The 22,468-nt window shown below is 40.4% G+C and overlaps 1 protein-coding gene across 1 annotated transcript; it reads right to left on the bottom strand.

Moving 5' to 3' along the window:
- Positions 1-8,788: 8,788 nt before the first annotated feature.
- Positions 8,789-22,085, bottom strand: LOC108669265. Its single transcript, XM_018156569.2, has 4 exons — positions 21,782-22,085; positions 20,552-20,662; positions 17,693-17,893; positions 8,789-11,069 (listed from the first exon to the last, which is right to left on the bottom strand). The coding sequence occupies exons 1-4, from the start codon at positions 22,083-22,085 to the stop codon at positions 10,858-10,860; spliced, it is 828 nt and encodes a 275-aa protein (XP_018012058.1). The 3' UTR covers positions 8,789-10,857.
- Between the last annotated feature and the right edge of the window lie 383 nt (positions 22,086-22,468).

Below are 22,468 nucleotides of genomic sequence, written 5' to 3'. Positions count from 1 at the left end.
TATTAAGAGGTGTTTTTTGAGGCTAGATTTGTCTGGAAGCGATTCTAATTATGTTCATGGCTGTGGTATTATCTACTGCAGCCTCAGAGTAATTACATTTCCTTTTATTTCTTGTATATACTGCATGCCATAAGAGCCCATTTTTATGTAGTATTTTCTCCTTCACCTCATTGGTTCTTGCCCAATATTAAAGACGTCTCTGACGCGGTAAATAATCTACGAGCCACCATGAGCATTATTGCGCATTATCAGGACCTTACTACTTAGCCGAGTTGGGCCATCCATTCCTTCATGCATTTTCTTGCACATTTTGTGTAATTGCACCACATGCGACCAAGTTTACTCTTGAATCATATATCATGCCTCTTCAAGTTGAGCCAGCGGTAATAATTAAGTATGTAACTATTCAAGATTTGAAATTGCCTTTAAAATTTGGAGTTTTCTTGATCCATATAACAATGAATTAATACATAGTTATCAAAGCACGTATTTACATTCCAAATCCATTTATTTTCCACTTCACAGTATAAAGTCTGCGGTGCAAGCGTTGCGTGTCAGCGAGTGCAAGCTTGGTTTTGTACTCGTACTTCTGCTGTGCTCTGTGTTTGGTTAATTCAGATTAGCCTGGGAAATGAGACCTCGTCCATATTTTGGGCCGCTATTATTGTAAACATAAAATATATTTGTTAAAATTGTTCAAGTGAGTTACAAGCACGTCTTATGAATTTATTTTTAGTAAGCTCGCATTTCTTTTATTTAAGTCGCTTTTGGAGAATATCCACTGAATTTCAAATTTCTCGGTTCTCCACTGGATTCAAGGATTTGTCCTAAAGATGTCCATTAAAATACAAGTAGGCTTTATTCATTTCAAAGGATTCGAAAATGCAAATTTTCCGTGAATTTCGTATCAAAATCGGTTGTGTAAAACAAACATGCAATGGTAAAAATAATTGCTTATAAATTAGTATGGCGTGTGGTGTTAATAAGCTAACTAAAAAACTTAATTTCGAACATTAAAACATTAAGGATTTAAAATATCTGTTAATTATATGAACACGATTCCTAACTACAACACGTACTAAATATTCCCTTCAACGCAGGTAAATCGAGAGCCAGCATTGAACTGATATCCAATGTTAAATTAAAATCTACTATAACCAAGTTGTGTACAACATACACGCACCAAGCAAACGATTTATACAAATAAGTAACTGTTACAACTTGAAATTCTTCATTGGGAGTATCATATTCATTTATTCCGAATTATTCATTTATTTCTGAATAGTCGTATTCGCTTATGCATCATCGGTTCGAATGTCGAAAAACTCAGTTAAGTTAGTTTAGTCCAAAACTTTTCAAAAACTAGTCAGTACCAGCATAAGAGAACGAAAATTTGTCATCGTATATTGAAACATAGTCAAAATTTTTTTTTATCCGTCTGCAAATTGGCTGATATTGGCTTAGAAGTGAAATTAAAATCCAGGCCACATAATCATATCGGCTTGTGGAGGGAAAAATTGTATCAGTTCAGTAGTGTCCAAGCAAGCTTGTTTCAGGTTATAAGGGAAAACAGAAATATGGAAGCCCCAGGCATATTTTGAGAACGCGGATTAATTTTCCAAAAACTCGACAGAAACCAGTGAAGAATTAATTAACGAGAATTGACTGATCTTAACTAGAGTGAGTTTTTGGCATGTCTTCACTAATAATATTCAACCCATATTTCCCATTTGAGGGCACAAGCTAGAGGATAGCAATATTTGCCTTGACATGCAGACCATTCAATCAATAAACACTGGCTCGACGACTGGCGTTCAGTAGTCTATAGTCCGCACGCCCGTCCAATCAGTTAAGCCGTAAATTTTACGGTTTGTAATGAAACGATTGAGAAATTAAGCCCCAAATCTATCAGCTAAAGAATAGATCATTATATCGATAGAGTCAGGTTAATTTTTATCAATTAATATCACATTTACATACCTTCTAACAAAATGCCATTGGAGTTTGGTAGTTTTGGTGCCAATTTGGGAGCTTTTACTTTGATGTATAGCGATTTAAATGTAACGATAACAACAAAAGCTCTGGGCATCAGAATAATTTAGCCTTACAGTAAGTCGTGCAGCCAAGTCTACTCGACACCAGCAATTTCAAAAACAATAATAACGATGACCGGAATAATTGTGGCAATAGTATTTAGTACGTAGGGTTTAGGACCTTTTATATATTATATAAGTTAGAGCATATCGCAGTTAATGTGGTTTGCAGGGAGCCTTTATCCTCTTGTACCGCAAAAAGTGCTAAGTAGGAAGTTAAGCTCTTCGTCATTAGTTCCACCGCAACCAAACAAAAATATCTCAGTTAGGCTTTATAACGTCCCAGGATTCAACTACCTAAGTCGGCAAATAATCTACGTGGTCTACTCCATAGATATTTGGAATAATTTTTTTTACATTCCGTTTCAAAGGTAATTATAAGTGTTGGCCAGAATACAATTTTTTAATGATGGGTATTAGCGATCCCGATGAAGCCTGACTATTGATTAGATTTAACCAGCGTCTGAAGTTGAACTACGACTAATTGTATGTTAAGTTTTTATTACCTGTAGGCACGCCAGCGACGAGAAAGAAATTCAATCGACTCTCAAAAATGAAAATCAAATACTAACAGAACTAACATCGTTAAACGAGGTTATATTCATATTCAAAGTTTTCTTCAGGTGTTTGTGAACTTGGGCGATTCAGGTTAAGGAATGGAATGCTCAATAAGTCTATTGCTGAATTTCAATTGGTTGAATCAGATGAGAATCATTTGATTTTATATGATCAGAACCATTTGGTAATTTGAGCTGGACGCTCGACGACGTACTGTTGGGAATAGAAAACTTGCTTGTATAAAAACTTTCTCACAATATTTCCGATTGACAGCAGCGGTGTACTCTTATGAACTTACATTTCTGTTTAGTGGAAATAGCGACTGGACTTTAAAAAGCGTTTTTTGTCATCAGAATTTTCCGCAATGTGAGCTTGTAACAACTGTTAACCAATAGCTGTACCAACAGCAGCAGAAATTGTGAAACGGTATCAAGGAAACTTGTAACTCGGGACATGCTGCTGAAGTGTAGGTCGAATTTCGACGCCGCATTGAAATACGTATGCCGTGCATCTGAAGGTGAGCATATTAAATAGTTCTGTAAAGATATGAATTACATTCTTGATGGTCCTAATATCTACAATGAAATCAGTGCATTTAGATGTTTATTAATGTTTGAAAGGTAGAAAATGACAGAGCAGAAGATTCTTTTTTGACGGACCTTTTATACTTATGAACTGCTGATGCTCTAGTGAAAATAATGGAACTGATTTCCTTCATATTTTCAAAAAAATCTGAATTTAGACGCCTGTTTTACACCACAATTAAGATATAATCCACCTTGAATTGGAATTCTAATGTTAAGGTCAGATGCTTCAAAATGGTTTGCATGACTTCAGTGGATCGATGAGTACGTGCGAGGAGCGAATGAACGCAATGCTATTTCTACGGAGACGTTACTCGTCGTCAATGATATTCGTACCTAAAGGCCAGTCAACCATAGTCGTACTATTAACAAGGCTGACCATCGCGCCGAGAAACGGTGCCACCATTTTAAGCAGCGAAAATTCATAAATTGCAAAAGATCTTTAATCCACAAACGTCATAAATTCCATTCATTTAGGGACTTTAAATAAAATTGCTGAACGGAAGGCACATTTGCTTTGCAGTAATCTTATCACCTTAACAGTTAATTACTGTTACACGCGAAAGATATTCATTCGCATGTAAATAAATTGACAAGAAATTCCAATCTTAACTGTACCACAAGCTTAGAAACCCTTCAACAAAATCGTAGAATCGCACGTTGGACCGATCACTTACGAACCCAATAAATTACACAACAGCAGGATCCCTGTACACTGAATAATGTTTAAATAATTAATGAGAAAATCTATGAAGTATACAACAGGTCACCAGCGGGATCCCTGGCAAGAAAAGACCAGCGGGCTGCGTACTCTGCTACATTACATTTGATTTTTCTAGTTTCTTAGCAGTTATTGATTATTAATTACGCCTTCGTAATACTACAGGTAAAATAACGGTCTAGAATTAGTCAGTACGGCATTGGAAAAGATAATTTCTTTAACGTTTGAATAATAAATGAGCCTGTATAACTGGAGGACGCAACATTCTTAAGAAGAATGAAACAATTAAATATCTTGGTTTGCCGCACGTGTTCACTGAATTCGGAGATTGGCTGTGAGACCGGCCGCAAGTATGGCCGTAAATTTGTCCGAGACGTGTTTGCCGCTAAGATACAACGTATAGTTGAATTTCTTATGGTAGCTTGAGCAGCAGCCAACAGGAAACTAAAATAAGTCGTTAAAAGGTTGAGTCACAACCAAAATATTTTCATTCATCTGCAAGTGTTATACGTTCAATCCGATGCATATATAATGATTGCCAACATATGACAGACACTGTAATAAACAGAATTGAAGACATGTTTTAGCTATCTAAATGTAATATGTATAGAAAGACATAACCGATATTCGCATGTATAGAGTACTGGAGACATGTTACAGATATTTACAAGTAAAGCATATTGCAATGTGCCGAGCGTATAAATTAAAGCGTATAGAAGCGTGTCATTTACTCGAGGCACGTGCCTGAATGAAAATTTTAATCTCGCACCGCGCCAGGCTTGAATCCAATCGCGTTTAAGTTCTTAATTAAAGCCGTTGACCTGCCGAGACTTCGAATAACAATTTGAGAATGCGCCTGATACTGTATAATGGGGGAAGGTATGACCCCCTTACTCTCTAATTATCAAGTTTTACTCTTGTTAATTTGAGCCTTCACAGTATAATAAGCCCTGACGGTCATTTCACATTTGTTTCGAACTTCTCTGTAAGTTGTGGATTGAGACCAATCAACTTCCATGTTCGTTCAAGAATAATCTAAGTTAAATTTTCATCAAAACTGCGGCACTCCCTTTTGTTCTACCAGGAAACACGTGTAAATGAAATCTGTCTCAGTGACTCGAACGCACCCATCGCACGTGCACAGTGCACACTGCCCACTGGTGGCCTCAGTAAGTGAGCCAACGTTGTTATAACTTATGTCACTTACAGTACAATGCCCTTCAGACAGAAGACGCAGTAAGAGTATTAGTTTAGTAAGTATAGTATCTTCAGCGTTGACGAATAGGCCTGTCGCCGATTCTTGTACTTTTCTAGACTAGTTCACAGATGTAAAAGACTGGTCTTTTGCAAATAGCAATGTAAAAAAATAATGCTAAAAGCGTTGCGCGAATGTGATAAATAGCTTCCTATTGATACAAACTGAAGTGAAGCAATAGTGACACGAGATGCAGATAGGAATTGCTCTACTGATAGTCGGGCTGGGGCTGGTGCGGGAGGGTCTTGGCCGCTACAAAGCGTGGATGCCGGTGTCTGCAGACCCTGCTGTGTTGTCCACTTTTAATGGTCAAAACAGCTCTCGTGTTCTTCGGTCTCGATCGCTGTGCTGGAACTGGGCCTCTTCAAGGGACTGGGCTTTTATTGCCTGTTACATCCCTCTCATCGACGCTTCGGGAAACTGCTCACTATGGGATGACAAGCCCATCAGGAATGGGCTGGTCAACCTAACGGTCACCTCAGAATCAAACTGCTTGACTGTCTTCGGTACAGACGGTTAGTCATTAAAAGGTTACGCTCTCATGAAATTCAGGCTCTTATGGGTATTCTTTAGGTTTGACCGAGTTTGATACCGAGTTTGTTAAAAAAAATTCAAACTAATATCGTACAAAAACGAATCTTAGTCAGTTAACTACATTTAATATTGACATTTGTAACCGCTGGTTTTTAGTATCCGGCCAATGGTTGGTTACGAACCATCCTAACGATGGCCTTAACGTTTCCTGACAAAGGTTTAATTCATGCAATGTCAATGAAACGTGGCAAATGGAACACAGAAGATTTAATTACAGTCTGCATTGAGCAGAACTAAAGGTTTGCCGACATTCAACAAAGTCGAAAACTAGAGGTAAAGGCTGCAGCTACAGCTTGAAATTTATTTGCATAGGTCAGCAAAAGGTAAATCCACCATTACGTATAGGAGTAACGCCTATTAGAAGCAAAGGTCCGGCAAAATAGATTCCTAAATATAATGTGATAATATATCAAGTGTCTCCACGCCGTACCGAACTGGTCAGAGTCGAGATAAAAAATGTCACGTAAAATGTCACGTGTTGACGTAGCGATGCTGAAAACTACTCACATGAACAAATGCTACCCGAGATGACCAGAAGTGACGGCTACAAAATATACTCATTTGATTTTTGAATTATACTATTCCGGCATCTAAAATCCATACTATACAAAGTTTATTATTTCTGCCAAAAAATTACTGGGAGGACTCCAGCAGCTTATCACCCGCTTTGCTTATGCCTGTAAAGAGTTTGGCCTGACCATCAGCCTGGGAAAGACTAAGGTATTGATTGTCCCAGGGCACTGGGACTCCCCCGAGCATTGTTCTGGATGGTTACACCCTGGAGGTCGTCGAGAATTTTACCTATCTCGGGTCCAGTATCTCCAGTTCACTGTCCATCGACTCCGAGATTAACAGCAGGATTGCCAGGGCCGCCACAGTCATGGCCTAATTAACCCAGCGTGTTTGGAACAACTCGAGCCTGACCGTGAAGACTAAACTGTGCGTCTACAAGGCTTGCGTCCTCGGCACTCTCCTGTACGGTTGCGAGACATGGATCACTTATGCGGGGCACGAAAGGAAACTCGACGGCTTCCACATGAGGTGTCTCCGGCGCATACTGCAGATCCAGTGGCAGGACAGAGTCCCCAATTCTGTGGTACTAGAGCGATCTAATATGATCAGTCTGCTCTCAGTTCTCAGCGAGAGACGTCTCAACCGGCTGGGGCATGTCAGTAGGATGGGAGCGGGCCGCATACCTAAAGACCTCCTCTACGGCGAGCTCGTTGAAGGCCGACGGAAAACGGGACGCCCGAAACTACGCCTCAAGGACATCTGCATGAGGGATTTGGAACGGTGTCGCATCGACCCATCCTCGTGGGAGACCCAAGCAGCTGACCGCCAGGGTTGGAGACTCGCTGTCGGGCAGGCCGTGTCCTGCGCTGAGGTCGAGCGCCGCGATGGCGACTCTCGAGGGGAGATTCAGACGGAAACAGCGGGCGACGCAGCAGCGACAGCCATCTGTCTTCACCTGTGATGGCTGTGGATTGGATTGTCACTCCAGGATCGGTCTGCCCAGCCACTCTCGGCGATGCAGGCGGGACCGATAGCTAACCCATCGTCTCGAGACGGACGGATGCCGACGACGACGACGACGACGATGACGCTATAATTACATATGATAGCTGTGCAATAATTATGAAAGCTGTGCTATAATTATGATAGCTGCGCTATAATTATATATGATAACGGTGCAATAATTATGATTGCTGTGCTATAATTATGATAGCAGTGCTATAATTATGAACGCTGTGCTATAATTATGATAGCTGCGCTATAATTATATATGATATCTGTGCTATAATTATGAAAGCTGTGCTATAATTATGAAAGCTGGGCTATAATTATGAACGCTGTGCTATAATTATGATAGCTTGCTATAAGTATGATATCTATGCCATAATTATAATAATGATAATTTGATAAATTTTTTCGATTTCAAGACGGAATTGCCTGCCACAACAAACTTGATTTTCACGTAAAAAGCAACAAATTTCGGATCGAAAAAAATGATCACAATTGTTCACTAATTTTATAATGGAGTCCAGAAGTTTCATCTCATTGAAATAAATTGATAAATGATTCGTACATGCTCTAGAATCCCTAAACTTTAATATCATTTCGAAACGAGGATTAATTTATTTATGAGACTCATGATTTTTAACGATGATCAATGTAGGATTTGACGCTACCACTAACAAGCCTATTAAAGTTGGACGCTTCCCATTATTACGTCCCCAGTACGCACTCAATGTCCCTTGCATAGCACACACACGGGACGTTCCTAGTCGGAGCTGAACGAACCAAAAATTTGAATGACAGCTGTAAAAACTACGCCTTAATGTAAAGTACTACTTACAAACATGAAAATCTAAAGAACAAGGGGCAAATATTAGTCTGCAACATCAACTAATCACAATTCGACAACGAACCTAAATGAAGCTTCTAAAACTATATTCCGTACCATAATATACATCGCCATGACACATGAAAAATCTAACCTAACTGAAATGCCTGCTTTTCCACTGTCATTTCCTAGTTAACATTAACCAAGGTAGTCTTCACTTTTGAACGACTCGCTCAGTCAGGACTTAGGAATAGAAAATTTTCTAAAAATATATCGTAGATCTGGCGATTTAATCTGTCTGCCTTGCAAACGTTCCTTGTTGAAAAATCATTGTTAAACAAGAACGTAAATTTATTTCCAAATTTCTGCATGGTTAAGACTAACACGTCGGCAGAAATAGAAAGATGAGCTTGTGCACAACTCCTGCAATTTTAGAGTGCCTTCAAGTTGAAAGATTAATTGAGTGATTTTTGTTTAGTTAGTAAATTTTTTCATAGGGATATTTTACTGTGAAAACGGGGTTGATAACTGCAAGAAAATTCAAGTCTTAGTCTTTCAATTGCCAATATCTATTGCAAGCAAAGCATCACATCATTGCTCAACACATATCGATACAGTGTTCAGCAATGTACTGTAGTTCGAGATTAACTTTTTCAAAAGTTAACCTACAGTTCAAATACATGTATAGATGCACAAATTTAGAAATTTCTCCTTAAAATCTTTCTGATTAACGGCAACTCAATCTACAGAAAGTTTCTTATCGAATCTGAATTTATTAACTGAGTATATGTTTTCGTCATACGAAAATAAAGTACAAACAATGAATTAATATGCAAATTAACGCTATAAAGTGTATACACAAGATCCATGAATTCATTATTGTGAATACATATGATTTGCATTTTGAAAGTTTTCCTATTCCCTCTGTGATCTTGGAAATATGGAATGATTGACTCTATTTACGGATCTTATGCTAACTCGTATTCATATTTTATATGTATTTGATTTCATAGCATATGTATACTAGACTAATTTTTAGAAAATTGACTGTCTATGTGAGATTTATTTAACTTTTCCGCGCTTGTTTCTCCAGCTTTTGCTAAGAGTACGTAATTCTGCACAAAATAGTAATTCGCATTGCTGATAAACCCGCAGTAATAACATACGTTGAAATAAATAATATAATAAAAACACCTACGTTTTATTGAAGGGTTAAATATCTTAGGCTATTGTATTTAGAGTTTAAAATCCTAGCATGTCCGTCAGTCACAAAAAAATTAATTTAAACTCCAATAAGCCCTGCGTGACTCATTTTCTAAACTATAAAGTGGACACGGTGAAAAAGATTACCGAGTAATAGTTCTACACGCACTAAGGTGCCCAACACGCGCCAAGGGTGTGATCAATGCATTTCTTAAGCTGTAGGGCATTATAGCAAAACTTATGTAGATTGACATTCTGAGAGTGAAATTAAAATAACAGAAATCGCGTGGCGGAGCATCTTGATTCCTGCTTTTTTCGTAGACCTTGAAAATAACTTGTGATAGGACAAAGAAGTTCTTCATCTACATGAACTGAAGAATAGGGAGAAAAAAAATTGCAATAATTCTCCCTCCACATGAGAAGCTTCGTCTTAGCCTCCAGCCTTAAGTTCACTAGCTTCTTGATTGTTAGGTACAGTTCCGCTGCATACGAGAGCGAGGTGATCAACTTGACTATTTGTTCAGTTGTCAGCAGAACATTTTCTTGTCACGCGAGGTCACGTCAAAAACTTAGTCACCTCAAATGAACTATCAATATTGTATTTGCTGGCCTCTTGATTGTTAGGTACAGTTCCGCTGCACTATCAATGCCGTATACCTACTGTACTATCAATGCTGTATTTAATTTATTTGTTTAGATACCCCGAATGAAAGCAAACATTTCGGGGATACTAGAAATATCATCCCAGTAATATAAATGACACGTGATTATTCTGAAATTCTCCAGCCTCATTATTAATCCGAAACGAAGCTCAATTCTTTTGTTCGGATTCAGAATTCACAGAGGTTTTGATGCTACCTATTATAAGTTTTAATAGCTAATATAGGTTAATTAAGTTTTATATTAGTAATATAATAAGGTTACATTGACAATAAAATGTCTCTCCTACAGAACCGCGAGGATCAGCGATAGAAGATCGTTTCGCTTTTAAAAGCCATCACACACGTCTTAGCTGCGGCAGAAACCTGCGGTAAGGTAAAAAACGTGCGACCTTGGTTGTTTACCGATTAGTTATAACAGGGCGACGAAAGTGTTAACTTCGCCAGTATAACGCTGAAGATTCTCCGATGATCTTAATCTTCTTTTACTTGTGCTTACAGTAGTATTTAAACGGTAAATATACCTTGAAAGTAAACAATATATGTAAAATTATTACTATCATGATAGGCCCAGTTTTTATTTAAAAATCATTGTCGATCAAGATTGTGAATTTATTTTTAAACATCTGTGTTGGCAAGAACAATTCAGTTGCCAAAATGGAAGAAAGAGCTTGTGCACTATCTTCTGCAAGCGTCAAGTGCCTTCATGAAGAGAAGATGAATTGCGTTATTTTCGTTTTATCAGTACATTTTCATCAGTTCAGTGTGCTGCAGAACGAGGTTACTTTATGGTATACGGCTCACGATCTATGGTGAAAACCGCTTGATCAACTTCACAGGCCCATGTTACAGAGCTGATGAAGCTCCACACATGAAGTAAAGTGTCCACGAACAGGCCACATCCGCTAACTTGGCATCAGAGGTGTAGAGATGACCGCAGGAGTCGCCGCCAGGCTCTCCAGGGTACCAGTCTGGCATAGTGTACGGGTTCCTGTAGCTGTTGAGCCACACCCACTGTCCATCAGCGGTCTTGTAGCTGCCAACCCACAGAAACTCACCTGCACACATAGGAACATAGGAAAACTGGTTAAACTCACTATATTCTTGCCCAATTATTATTGAGAGGCATCACGAGGCGAGAGACCGCGATCAAAAATTTGCGCTCCTCTGAGATAACCTCTTCAAGTACAAGCCACCAAGATCTAAATTCTAAAGTAATCTCACTTGACTGCGAGTACAAAATTATCATTTTGATTAATTGCTTATTCACCGGGATGACCTCATACACGTGCGAGCACTTCATCAGTGCGAACACGTCCAATCCATCTACGTAAGAAGAAAAACATAAGTTCAATTATTTAGTTGAGTTTTATATTTCATTATTCTGAAACAGTCTTTCTATCTAATTTTTGATGGGGTTTCTCAATCCTTAGACATAATTTCTGATCCAGTTTTACTAGTTACTTTTCTAAGAGGTCTTTCTTTTCTCCAAATGTTGTGGCGGATCTTCTCAGGAATTTTACTTTGCAATGCGTTATTGGGCATTATAAAATGTTCACAAATAATAAACAAAGCTTTATCAATACTTGATTGTAAATTTTTCAGTAGTCATATCAATTTTCTTCATTAGTTAGCTTTCCATATAGACCAGCGATATGTTGAAATTAGCGCCGGACATAGAAGGCGCTAATTCTATACAGAATTAGCGCATGATGTATTCCTAATTGCTGCAGGTTTAGATGCAGATACGTACAAGCTTCTCGAAATCAAAAGCGAAGTTCTCTCTACAAAATAGCATCAAGACATCATTTAAAAAAGTTTATGGCATTTGTTTTAGGCAATTTTTTCTGATACCATGTGTGACGGTATGAATATTGTGATATTTTTTTTATGACTAAGGAATGTGTGAGCATATTTTTATTTCGTGACTGAAACTAGGAATCTCCTTTGTTGTGATATCATCTGTCTGTAGCGTTGCGTGCAATCGTCTGCTAGACGCCATGCGTCGTCTGCTAGCCTCGACACGTTTAGACTTACTCTATGATATGTTAATCGTAAAATATTACTTGACTAAGATTTATTCGCTTTAATGTGCCATTATTGTGTCAAAAGACTATCTTTTGCGATAATCGTAATGATTTACTGTTGTACTGTACGAGGATAAGTGTTGGTAATAGCCGATATAATCGTTAAGTAAAAACGGCTACGTCGCCATCTTACGTAAGGAAGCTGGACATCTTAGACGTAGATGTTTTATAAGAAGTCGATTATAACTAATAGTCATGTCGTCCAAATGTTAAACTCTTTATTAATATGATTTTATTAGGTGATAGTACTTCTCATTATATTTGATAATGCTTAGTCAATATTCATTTGTCTAGTCTATTGACGAACTGGTATCAACTCAGGCGATCGCGAGTAATTATCCTCGAGTTAATCTATCTTAAATCAACTTTCACTTATCATTATTTGACTAAAAGATTATATTATGATTCTATTTTGTTGTAATATACTATGTTGTCTATATCTTTGCATATAGACGAATTTAGTAGCCTGTTTCTTGTACATTGTAAACGAAGTGTTGAGGTAAGCTCATTTTGGCTGAGTTACCCCCTCGTTGTGTGCGCTCGGAAGTTGTGTGTGCTCAGTGGTGCTGGGTTGGGGTGACACGGTTTCGACTCGAATAAGGCAGAGCCAAATTTGGGCTTCCAAGAATAAACTCCACCGCAGTTCTGGGCATAACTCTTAATGAGTTCCTCTAACGGACTAATAACGGCGTAGGTGGAGTTCTTGGATCTGTCTCTTATACACATCTAGATGTGTATAAGAGACAGTTAAGAAAAGTTCCTCGTGTTTATTCCTCCTCTCTCCAAACGCAAGGGAATTTAGAGCCGGACCAAAGAGCGACTCTTTAGCCCTTGTGTTAAAACCAATAAGCAAGTCACCGTCAAGTCGGCACGCTACCCATAACTATTTCGACTTCGCGGCGGTGTTTCCGGTCACACAAGTGAAGTTAAGAAATTTGGTGGCAGCGGTGGGATTGGAGTGTCTTCCATCGGCGCTCCGAAGCAGTGAAACAAACGTTCCTGCTTTTATATACCGGACGGACTCACAACCTTCGACGCTATGGCCGAGGCGCAACAGCAGATACCGGGGGGAGCTGGAGCTCAGCAAGTCATCCCTCCAAGGCGCCGTTACGAGATAAAGTTCGAGGCACGACCACAACGTGAATCTGAGAAACTAGAGGATTATGTAGAATACTATAAAAACTACTGTGCTGCGGTCGACATTGATGAAGATGAGCAAGTGCGCCTCTTCAAAGCTCTTTTGAACGTGTCATCGCGACGACGACTAAGGATGATCGACAGAGAAATACTGACTTGGCGCGATGTGCGCGTACATCTATTACGGCAAGGAAATACTGAGGAGAGGAACCAGGCTCGACGTAGACTGAGTCAGCGCACTTGGGGTCCCAAAGAAGAATTGATGGACTTTGCCTCCGATTGCTGTAGCTTAGCGCGCAAGGCGTGGCCGGGCGACAGAAGAGGGGCGGAGGCAATGGCGATTGACGCTTTTATTGGAGGACCCCCCCCGGAACTTAGACATAGAGCCGAGCAGCGAGACTCAGACGACCTCTGGGAGCTAGCTCAATATGTCACCGACCAGTATGAGAAAATGTGTACGAGGGGGAGAAATTTGAAGCCGACTGAGGATACCACTCGGTTTTTAAGAGTTGAACCAGCTGCATTTCAGCAGAGGAGACCTGCTGGAGTCCCGTACGGTGGAAATTTGATTTGCCAAGCTTGCGGTGGGCAGGGTCACTTGGCCCGAGACTGCAGAAGGACGGCACGTAATCACGAAAACAGCGCGCCGGGGCGACGTCCCTCGAACAATGTGGGTTCCTGTTTCCGATGCGGGGAACCAGGGCACTTCGCACGACAGTGCAATGCTCCCCACCACGTCGTGACTCGTCCAATCCAGAACTGAGAAGGCTCGGATATAGTCCCGCTGCAGGGGAAGGCCGTCAAAAGAAGTCGGTTGAGGCTACTCCAGAGTCGTCTGTCACCAGCGGAATTTCTCCGATGGAAACAATGCAAGACCCGCCGCTTTTGACCCGTGAGGCTATCACAAAAATCATAGTAGAAGTCGTTCGTCAAGAAATAAAGACTCACTTGGGGCAAGAAGCCTCCAACTCCGAGGAACCAAAAACTTCGGTACCTGACGAAGTGTCTAGCTAGATTGAGGTTGTCATGTCCCTTAATGGGCGGGACGTGTCCTGTATCGTCGACACTGGTGCGATGGTATCAGTAATGCCGTCGTTGGTTTACCAGTCCCTGCGCGATCGGCTGCCCAGACTAGAGCCTTGCAGTGTTCGTCTCTATGGCGTGTCCGGGGAAGCGGTAGTGACACAGGGTGTTTTGCGTGACGTTGTCACAAAATACGGCACCGGCACGTGCGGCACGTGCGAGGCTGACTGGTACGTCATCGAGGGACGCCGTGAAACTCTTCTCGGAATGAACGTCCTCAACGCACTGGGGATGGCGATTGACGTGGGGGCCAAGTCAATGAAAGTTGGAACAGACCTTCTGCCCCTCAAGAACAGCAAGAGAAAAGGGAAAACTGAGGTCTCATTAGGCCCGATGACCGAGGTGAAAATCCCTGCACGGCATCAGAGGATGGTCCACTTGCGAGGCGTGGGATTAGACAGTAACTACTACCTGACCGCCGGGGCCCAAGAGTTGCCTCAAGGGCAAGCGGTTGCTAGACGCCTCTGTTCTGCGGGGAACCGAGTGGCCAAAATTATCAATGGTTCCAAGCAGGATTTGACGAATGTACAAGTGACGACCGAGGAAGAGGAGTTATTGTTACGGAGCCCTAGGAGCACCAAAAGGAAGGAGAGGAGGGCCAAGTTGAAAAAGCGATTTGAAGAGCTCTTCGGTTTCAAGGACGATGAAAAAGAGAATAAACCCAGAAAGAAGAGAGTGAAGGAACGGAGAGAAAATGTTTCTGGGTCTCGTAAAGAGAATAATGAGGTCAGCGGTGATCCGATTGAATTGGAGAATAGTAGAAGAAAGGAGGGCTCTGAAGCAGACAAAGTGCATGATGAGGAACGAAGGAGACGGCGAAAGTAAGAAAGGGCTCTCGCCAGGATCAGCCGAAACCTCGGGAAAATGGCAGAGGAGTGTCAGCAAAGAAGGGCCGTGGGGGCGGTGAACCCGATGGATGTGGAGGTGACGAAGGTGGAAGAGAACCCAGTGGATGTGGAGGTTATGGAGGTGGAGAAGAACCTGGTGGAGGTGGAGAGGAATCTGGTGGATGTGGAGGTGATGGAGGTAGAGCATCACCGCGAGCCGGTATCGTACGGACGCTGGGAGTTGCTTCCCATTGATTGTGCTAGAGAGACCGCGAGTGTAGGAACGCAAACCGACCCTTCAAGTTTTCCGGTGATGTTCGGTTTCCCCTCAATCCCTAAGGAATGCCCCAAACTAAGTGAAGAAGAGAAGGCTTGGCAGCGGCAGCGCACCGCAAACTTAGCAGCAAGAGGGCGACGAGAGCTGAGAATCCAAACTCCTCAAAGTAGCGTGCTGCAATCGGTTTCGGATAGGATCCGGAATTGCGTTCTTTATCAAGCGAGGGCGCTTGACGCTTGAGTGGGGAGCCATGTGACGGTATGAATATTGTGATATTTTTTTTATTTTTAGGAGTACCCTTTTGACCACGTGTTATGTTGATAATGTTCTTTTGCTAGATTAGTGACTCAATGTGATTGCATATATTTTTTGGGGATCTCGTTACTGTGATATTATTTTGTATGACTAAGGAATGTGTGAGCATATTTTTGTTTCGTGACTGTAATATGGAACCGCGTCTAGCTGTGGTGTTTGTAAGATTTAGTTAGTGTCTTGGGACGAGACAAGGTGTAGCTCCAACGTGATTGGTTGAGCCGCTCCTGACCTCGTTATAACGCGCGCTAGGTAGTCGTAAACAATGCAGAATTTGGTCTCTTTGGAATTAGTTTAAGATTTATTCGCTTTATTGTGCCATTATTTTGTCGAAGGACTTTATCTTTTGCGATAATCGTAACGATTTACAGTTGTACTTACCAAGATAAGTGTTGTTAATATACGATACAATCGTTAATTAAAGATGCTACGTCACCATCTTGCGTAAGGAAACTAGACATCTTAGAGGTAGATGTTTTATAAGAAGTCGCTTATAACTTATAGTCATGTCGTCCAAATGTTAAACTCTTTAATAATATTATTTTATTAGGTGATAATACTTCTCATTATATTTGATAATGCTTAGTCAATATTCATTTGTCTAGTCTATTGACGAACTGGTATCAACTCAGGCGCTAGCGAGTAACTATTATCCTCGAGTTATTCTTACTTAAATCAACTTTCACTTATCATTATTTGACCAAAAGATTATATTATGATTCTATTTTGTTGTAATATACTATGTTGTCTATATCTTTGCATATACTGTAGACGAATTTAGTAGCCCATTTCTTGTACATTGTAAACTGGGTGTTGAGATAAGCTTATTTTGGCTGAGTTACCCCCTCGTTGTGTGCGCTCGGAAGTTGTGTGTGCTCAGTGGTGCTGGGTTGGGGTGACACGGTTTCGACTCGAATCAGGCAGAGCCAAATTTGGGCTCCCAAGAATAAACTCTACCGCAGTTCTGGGCATAACTCTTAATGAGTTCCTCTAACGGACTAATAACGGCGTAGGTGGAGTTCTTGGATAGTTCCAGGTTTTGGCTGCGTAGGGCGGTTAAAAGCCGTTCAATTCGCACCTTGGAGGTAGAGGCTAATAACCTCTGCGCTCAAGTTAATTGTCAGCGGCTTGTTGGGGGCTAGTACCCTCCAATAGTCGTGCTTTTAAGGTGTAACTGCCACCCCGTTCCTGTATGGTTGTTAGCATCTCGGTGCGGTTAGTTACCGTGCCATTTGCTGTTCATCTCCGTGTTCTTGGCAGTGTATTAGGGCTAGGACCCCTAGTCTCTGTGGCTGGTCGTCGGCATCTTGGTGCGGTTTGTATACTACGAAAACGTCATCGTGTTCATTACTCCTTTCTACAACGCAAGGGAATTTAGAGCCGGACCAAAGAGCGACTCTTTAGCCCTTGTGTTTAGGATCAGAACGAAAGTCTATACCAAGTCGGCACGCTACCCGTAAATATTTCAACTTCGCGGCGGTGTTTCCAGTTACACATGCAAACTCTTAGAATTTATCACTGATTTTAAAATTTGCATTTGAACGAAATAACTGGAAATCAAACATTTCTGGAGCCCATTGAGTGACATGAAATTAACTTTTCACGCCGTGATTTTATATATCACTTATGCATTTTTATGGTCTTTGCTCTACTAAATAATAAATCTCTCGACAAATCCTCGAGTGAACTACCTATATCCTAGAAAACACTATATATATACTCATACTCATGCAACTCTTATGCATTTCATGCGTGTGCTACGCTCTTCTAATTGAAGAATATCGGTCCTACAAATTCTCAAGTGCAATGTAGTTTGCTTGAGAAATCAATAAGATTTTCATTAATCTAGAGCCTACGAGAACCTACGAAAACCCACACCTAGTGTGCAGTGGTAGCGACTCGCAACATTTCGCATTTCTTGAAAAGTTTATTCCTTCATATCTTTCCTGCCGACTCACTTGGCATTCCGTATGACTTCCAGAGCGTTTGCATTTGTGCGAAGTCTTGGTCGGAGCGCGCGGTGGCGAGGTCTGCTCCCAGCGACAGGCAGTATGCACGCGCGTCGCACCAGGTTTTCTTATTCGCCGTGGAAACCATGAGACACATGCCACCAGAGACAGTGAAAGGGGGAGTGCAGTTCCGAAGAGGCGCGACTGGTTCTACAGAAAAAAGGGTCAAGTTTTGCAGTAGTTGCTCTTACTCTGATAGCCGAGTAATACAATAACATTATAAAAAGCACTTCACAAGTATGCATCACATTAGTTTACCCAAATAGCAAATTAACCAGAAATGTAAAAGCAGATAAATATCAAGTAAGTTCGCTTTAATTTCACGGAAACTGTGTGCCTCATTATCTGAGATCGCAATCATAGCAAAATATTTTTTTAACTCTACACTCATCATTACTTCATAGATTGACGTTACCAGAATATATTATTTACTGTTGATGTTGTTAGAAATGAAATACTCCGTTTTATACTGATTTACCGCCAGTTCTTTGGATTCAGAGACAAACTCCCATCATCAGTTTGAACTTCTAGAATATACGAATAATAATTTGAAACATCAAAATTTATACGCATAAAATTAGAACCTACCTATCCATATAAAAAGGCCAAGGAACATTAATAACTTAACAATTAAAAAGTTTCAGCGGATAAAAACTATAAGGTAATAAAATCCTTAAATGTGAGGCTCAAAGGGTGGACCCCAAAATCTCAAAATTGCTGCCGGACACAAAAATGTTGAACTGTCGAGCATGGACGCTAAAGTCAGAATGAGGAGAGAGTGTTTGCATAGTGCAAACAGAACTCGAAAAAGGTCAGAACGAAAACTCCTGCCACGCCGTTTGTGTAACCGTATATAGAAGTTTCGTGATATTCCCAGGCACTCTGATGCGCACTGTGCACAACTATACCCGTTAACAAGAGAGTACCCAATCCGCGCAGGAATAACATCCATAAACCTGAAGCAGGAACCAATTCAGAAATCTTTTACATATACAGGTCGTCGTTTGAGAGAATATTTCAAGAAACAAATCTTTATCTCCCTAGTTGCGGAGGCAGAACTAATTTAGGAAAAGTTCAATTCATGGTGTTCCTTTCATCTACTTCAGGAACGACTGTAAAATCACATGAAAATCAGCCTCTTTATCTGAGTAAACGCAAGATTTTTCGGGAACCTATTCAAATAAACATATGAATACACTCAAATTCGAATTACACAACAGGAAAGTTAGGGCACATCTTCCTGCCGCGGTTTGTCAATCTGTGAATCCCATTTAATTTAAATCTAAACTGGTAAAAGCTCCAAGAAACTGGTGCTCAAACCCGTGAAAATAGGTTTTCAACCTTCTTTTTGATTATGTTAGTTTGAAACATTCATTGATAAATTTATCATGAAGATGGGATCCAACAATAGCTTATTGTTTCTCGATTGTAAAGAGACTAAATGTAAGAGTCAATTTCTGTCATCTGTGTACGGAATACCAACTTTCACAGGTTTGGGTACGAGATTTTTTTTCTTCAACTATTTTTGCTCATTTCAATGAGATTCGAAAATTGATACACTGTGGCTATAATATTTGTTTCACCCTCCATGTTAGCCGTTCCAAATTTAAATGTATTCGTAATATGTTCTATTTGAATGAATTTCCTTTCATTTATGTGTTACTCAAGGTAAGAAGCAAGGTTAATTAAGTTATATCTAAGGGATTTTCTTTTGTCGTACACGAAATCTATAAGAAGAAAATTATTTATCGCACTATTTGCCATTCTGTGCCCGAAATTTTATCAAAGGATTTGAAATTTCTTTATAAATAATGAGCACAGCTACAGGAGTTATCATTCTGGTGTTCCGCAGCTTACCCTCCTCATTCTGCTGAATATCAATTATCATTCGCTAAAACTAAAAACAAAATTCCAACTGAAATTGTGTAAGGTAACATACACTGAACATTATGCGCTTAAACTATACATGAAAAATTTTTCAGCCTTATATAGATCGCATTCTAATTACATTGACTAATCGCTGCAATCGCTGAAAACCATCTGCCCCGGCTATAAGTCATAGAAAACTCTCGGACGATTGAGGCAAAAGCGCCTAGACCTGTCGCAGACTTTTCATCCAATTGCGTTCCGATCTGGCCTTCCCTTGTGCCGTTCCTACGCACTACAATACGGAAAGATAGAGAGCTTGAGATCGGCGGCGGGATGGTGTCAACCGACTATGCTACAGCCTGCGTATCTACATGCAGGCTGCATCTCACGAACGCCTGGAATAAGGCACGAAAAAGAAGATCGAAACTGCGTAGAGAGGCTTCAACGCGGCCAAGACAGCATGCTATATGAATGGTGTCAGGAAGAGTGTCTTGCATTTACTCGCAATCCGCATTAACTCGACTGCTATCAATGTTCTAGTCCATCGATTGCCCGAAATGTTATTTTGGAACCCGGGATTGGTAACGTTGGAAATCAAAGTAAATTGTAGATCTTGCACTCTATGCATGACAGTTCGGACTTAGCCCATATTATAAAGGTCAAAACCGGTTACAGCAAAGATCGGACATGAATTTTTATACCGAATTTGTGCACAGATAAAAGAGTCGCAACTTATGACTATGAAGAAGGAAGAGATGAAAGAGATTACTTGATTAATTCATGCTGTTCACAAAAACACTAAAGCGAAAGGTTCACGCGAAGTCAAGTTTAGATCTAGTGCCTAGTGGTTTCTTCTTTCTGAATACCTTAGGAAATGGTGCCAAAAAATTGCACTGTTATATTTCCAATTGCTATCATCAGCCTGTCTGCCTTTCTTACTATTCACGTCCATCATGCCACTGGGCAGACACACGTCCTGCAGGTTCGTGCAGAACGGGTTGGCTCGCGTGTCTCCGACCTTCAGGAGGGAATTTCCCGGCACGACACAAGCTGCGGAAAAGAAGGTATGGGATGAGCGGCTTTGGTAGTTCAATAACTCGAAAATTTTCGAAATTATAACAACACACTGTCGATTTGTTGCATTGCGATCAGGTACGCTACAGAATTCCAATCTCTATGCTAACTGTCCTTGCGGCATGTTAAAAGAAAAATAATCTTTTTCGACTTTGCTTTCTTCAGCCAGGTGATAAATTTTCTAGGATGCTGTCGTGCATCTAATAAAATAAGTTAAATTTTGCCATTTGCATAATCTTGCAAGCCATAAAAACATACAGAGGAATATTGACTGACAACTTTTTTAATGAAATAAAACTAAACAATTAAATTAAATTTTAATTTTAATAAACTGACAATCAATTTTTGAGAGCAAAAAATGTTAGCAATAACGACATTATCAAAACAAAATAGGCGAAAATATTCTATTCAAGTCTATACACATAGAAAAACGCACTCACGAACTCAAAAATATTGTGAATTGCTCAACGTTTACTAATTCCGATTAGACCGAAAACGCACCATGCGCTATTAAGTGCATGGGCATCAAATGCGTGATTGAGACAATCTAATTTTGAATGATTTAACTTGAGACTTGAGTCAAGTTAGAAAAAGTATGAAACACTTGGAGTAATTTATAGCACCATAAATTAAACTATTTGAAGTAACTACGAACAATTCAAACTTTTGAACCCATTTTCTGAAAATTACTCATTGTCTGCATTTGTGTAGCAGCAAATGATGTGTGGAAAACGACAATGTCAAGCACTCGCTGCTCAGTCAAAACCGACATGTGCGAGAACGAAATAGGTTATCCAGAATTTACAGATTTGGGCCAAGCGCTCATACAACGCCACAAAATCTAATAATAATCATATATCCATAAAGTTCATGTAGGCTGAGTATGTAATGGAATGTCAAATGGAGTTATTTTCATCATGCGCGAAAAAATCTGTTGAATGGGTTAGACAATATTATACAAATATAATATTTTAACTCTAGACTGAAATTTATTCGGTCTGACTGACTTTTGCATTATTCCAAGTAACATGATAGTTTAAAAAAGACGCGTCAAAATAAGAATTTCATGAGGGTTTTTGCCGCACATATACTAACCGTCAGTCCCGAAGACAGTCATGCAGTTGTTTGATCCTGTTGAGACCGTCAGGTTCACCTGCCCATTTCTGATGGGCTTGTCATCCCACAAGGTGCAGTTCCCCGACAAACCCGTAAGAGGAGTGTAGCAGGCTATGAAAGTCCAGTCCTTTGCAGAAGCCCAGCTCCAGCATTGCGTTCGGGACCCAAGAATGCGGGAGCTGTTTTGACCCTTCAAAGTGGCCAACACGGCAGGGTCTGCAGACACTGGCTTCCAGTCCTTATGGCAACACAGTCCCTCCTGCCCCAGCCCCAGCATGCACATCGTAAAGAATACTATAACACGCATATTGTCTTTGGATAGTCCAGTCTACTTCAGTAGAATTTAATTTCAGTTTCGCTGATCTCAATATTACTATGTTCCCTCTGTAGCTGGTGCTATAGAACGTAGGCAGCGAACTGGTTCGTGATGATGCGATAAAGTGAGTTATTACGTTCTTAATTACAGATCAAAAAATTTTTTCTTTCTCATGACTTGAGAGAAGTAACGAATGCGCTTCTTATACAATTTTGTTGTATTTTTCTGCTGACTGCGTGCAGCTGAGTGCGCGCGGGACTCACACGTTCGCGTCTCTGCGAAAACTGGTCGCAGATCAACTGTCCAAACTTCAGGTACATGCAAGTGAAGCCATGCATATGTCCGAAATA

This window comes from Hyalella azteca, unplaced genomic scaffold (genome assembly GCF_000764305.2).
Source record: "Hyalella azteca isolate HAZT.00-mixed unplaced genomic scaffold, Hazt_2.0.2 contig7231, whole genome shotgun sequence".
NCBI lineage: Eukaryota > Metazoa > Arthropoda > Malacostraca > Amphipoda > Hyalellidae > Hyalella > Hyalella azteca.
Note: the sequence above shows the minus strand (reverse complement) of the source record. Positions and strands in the feature narration are given on the sequence as shown.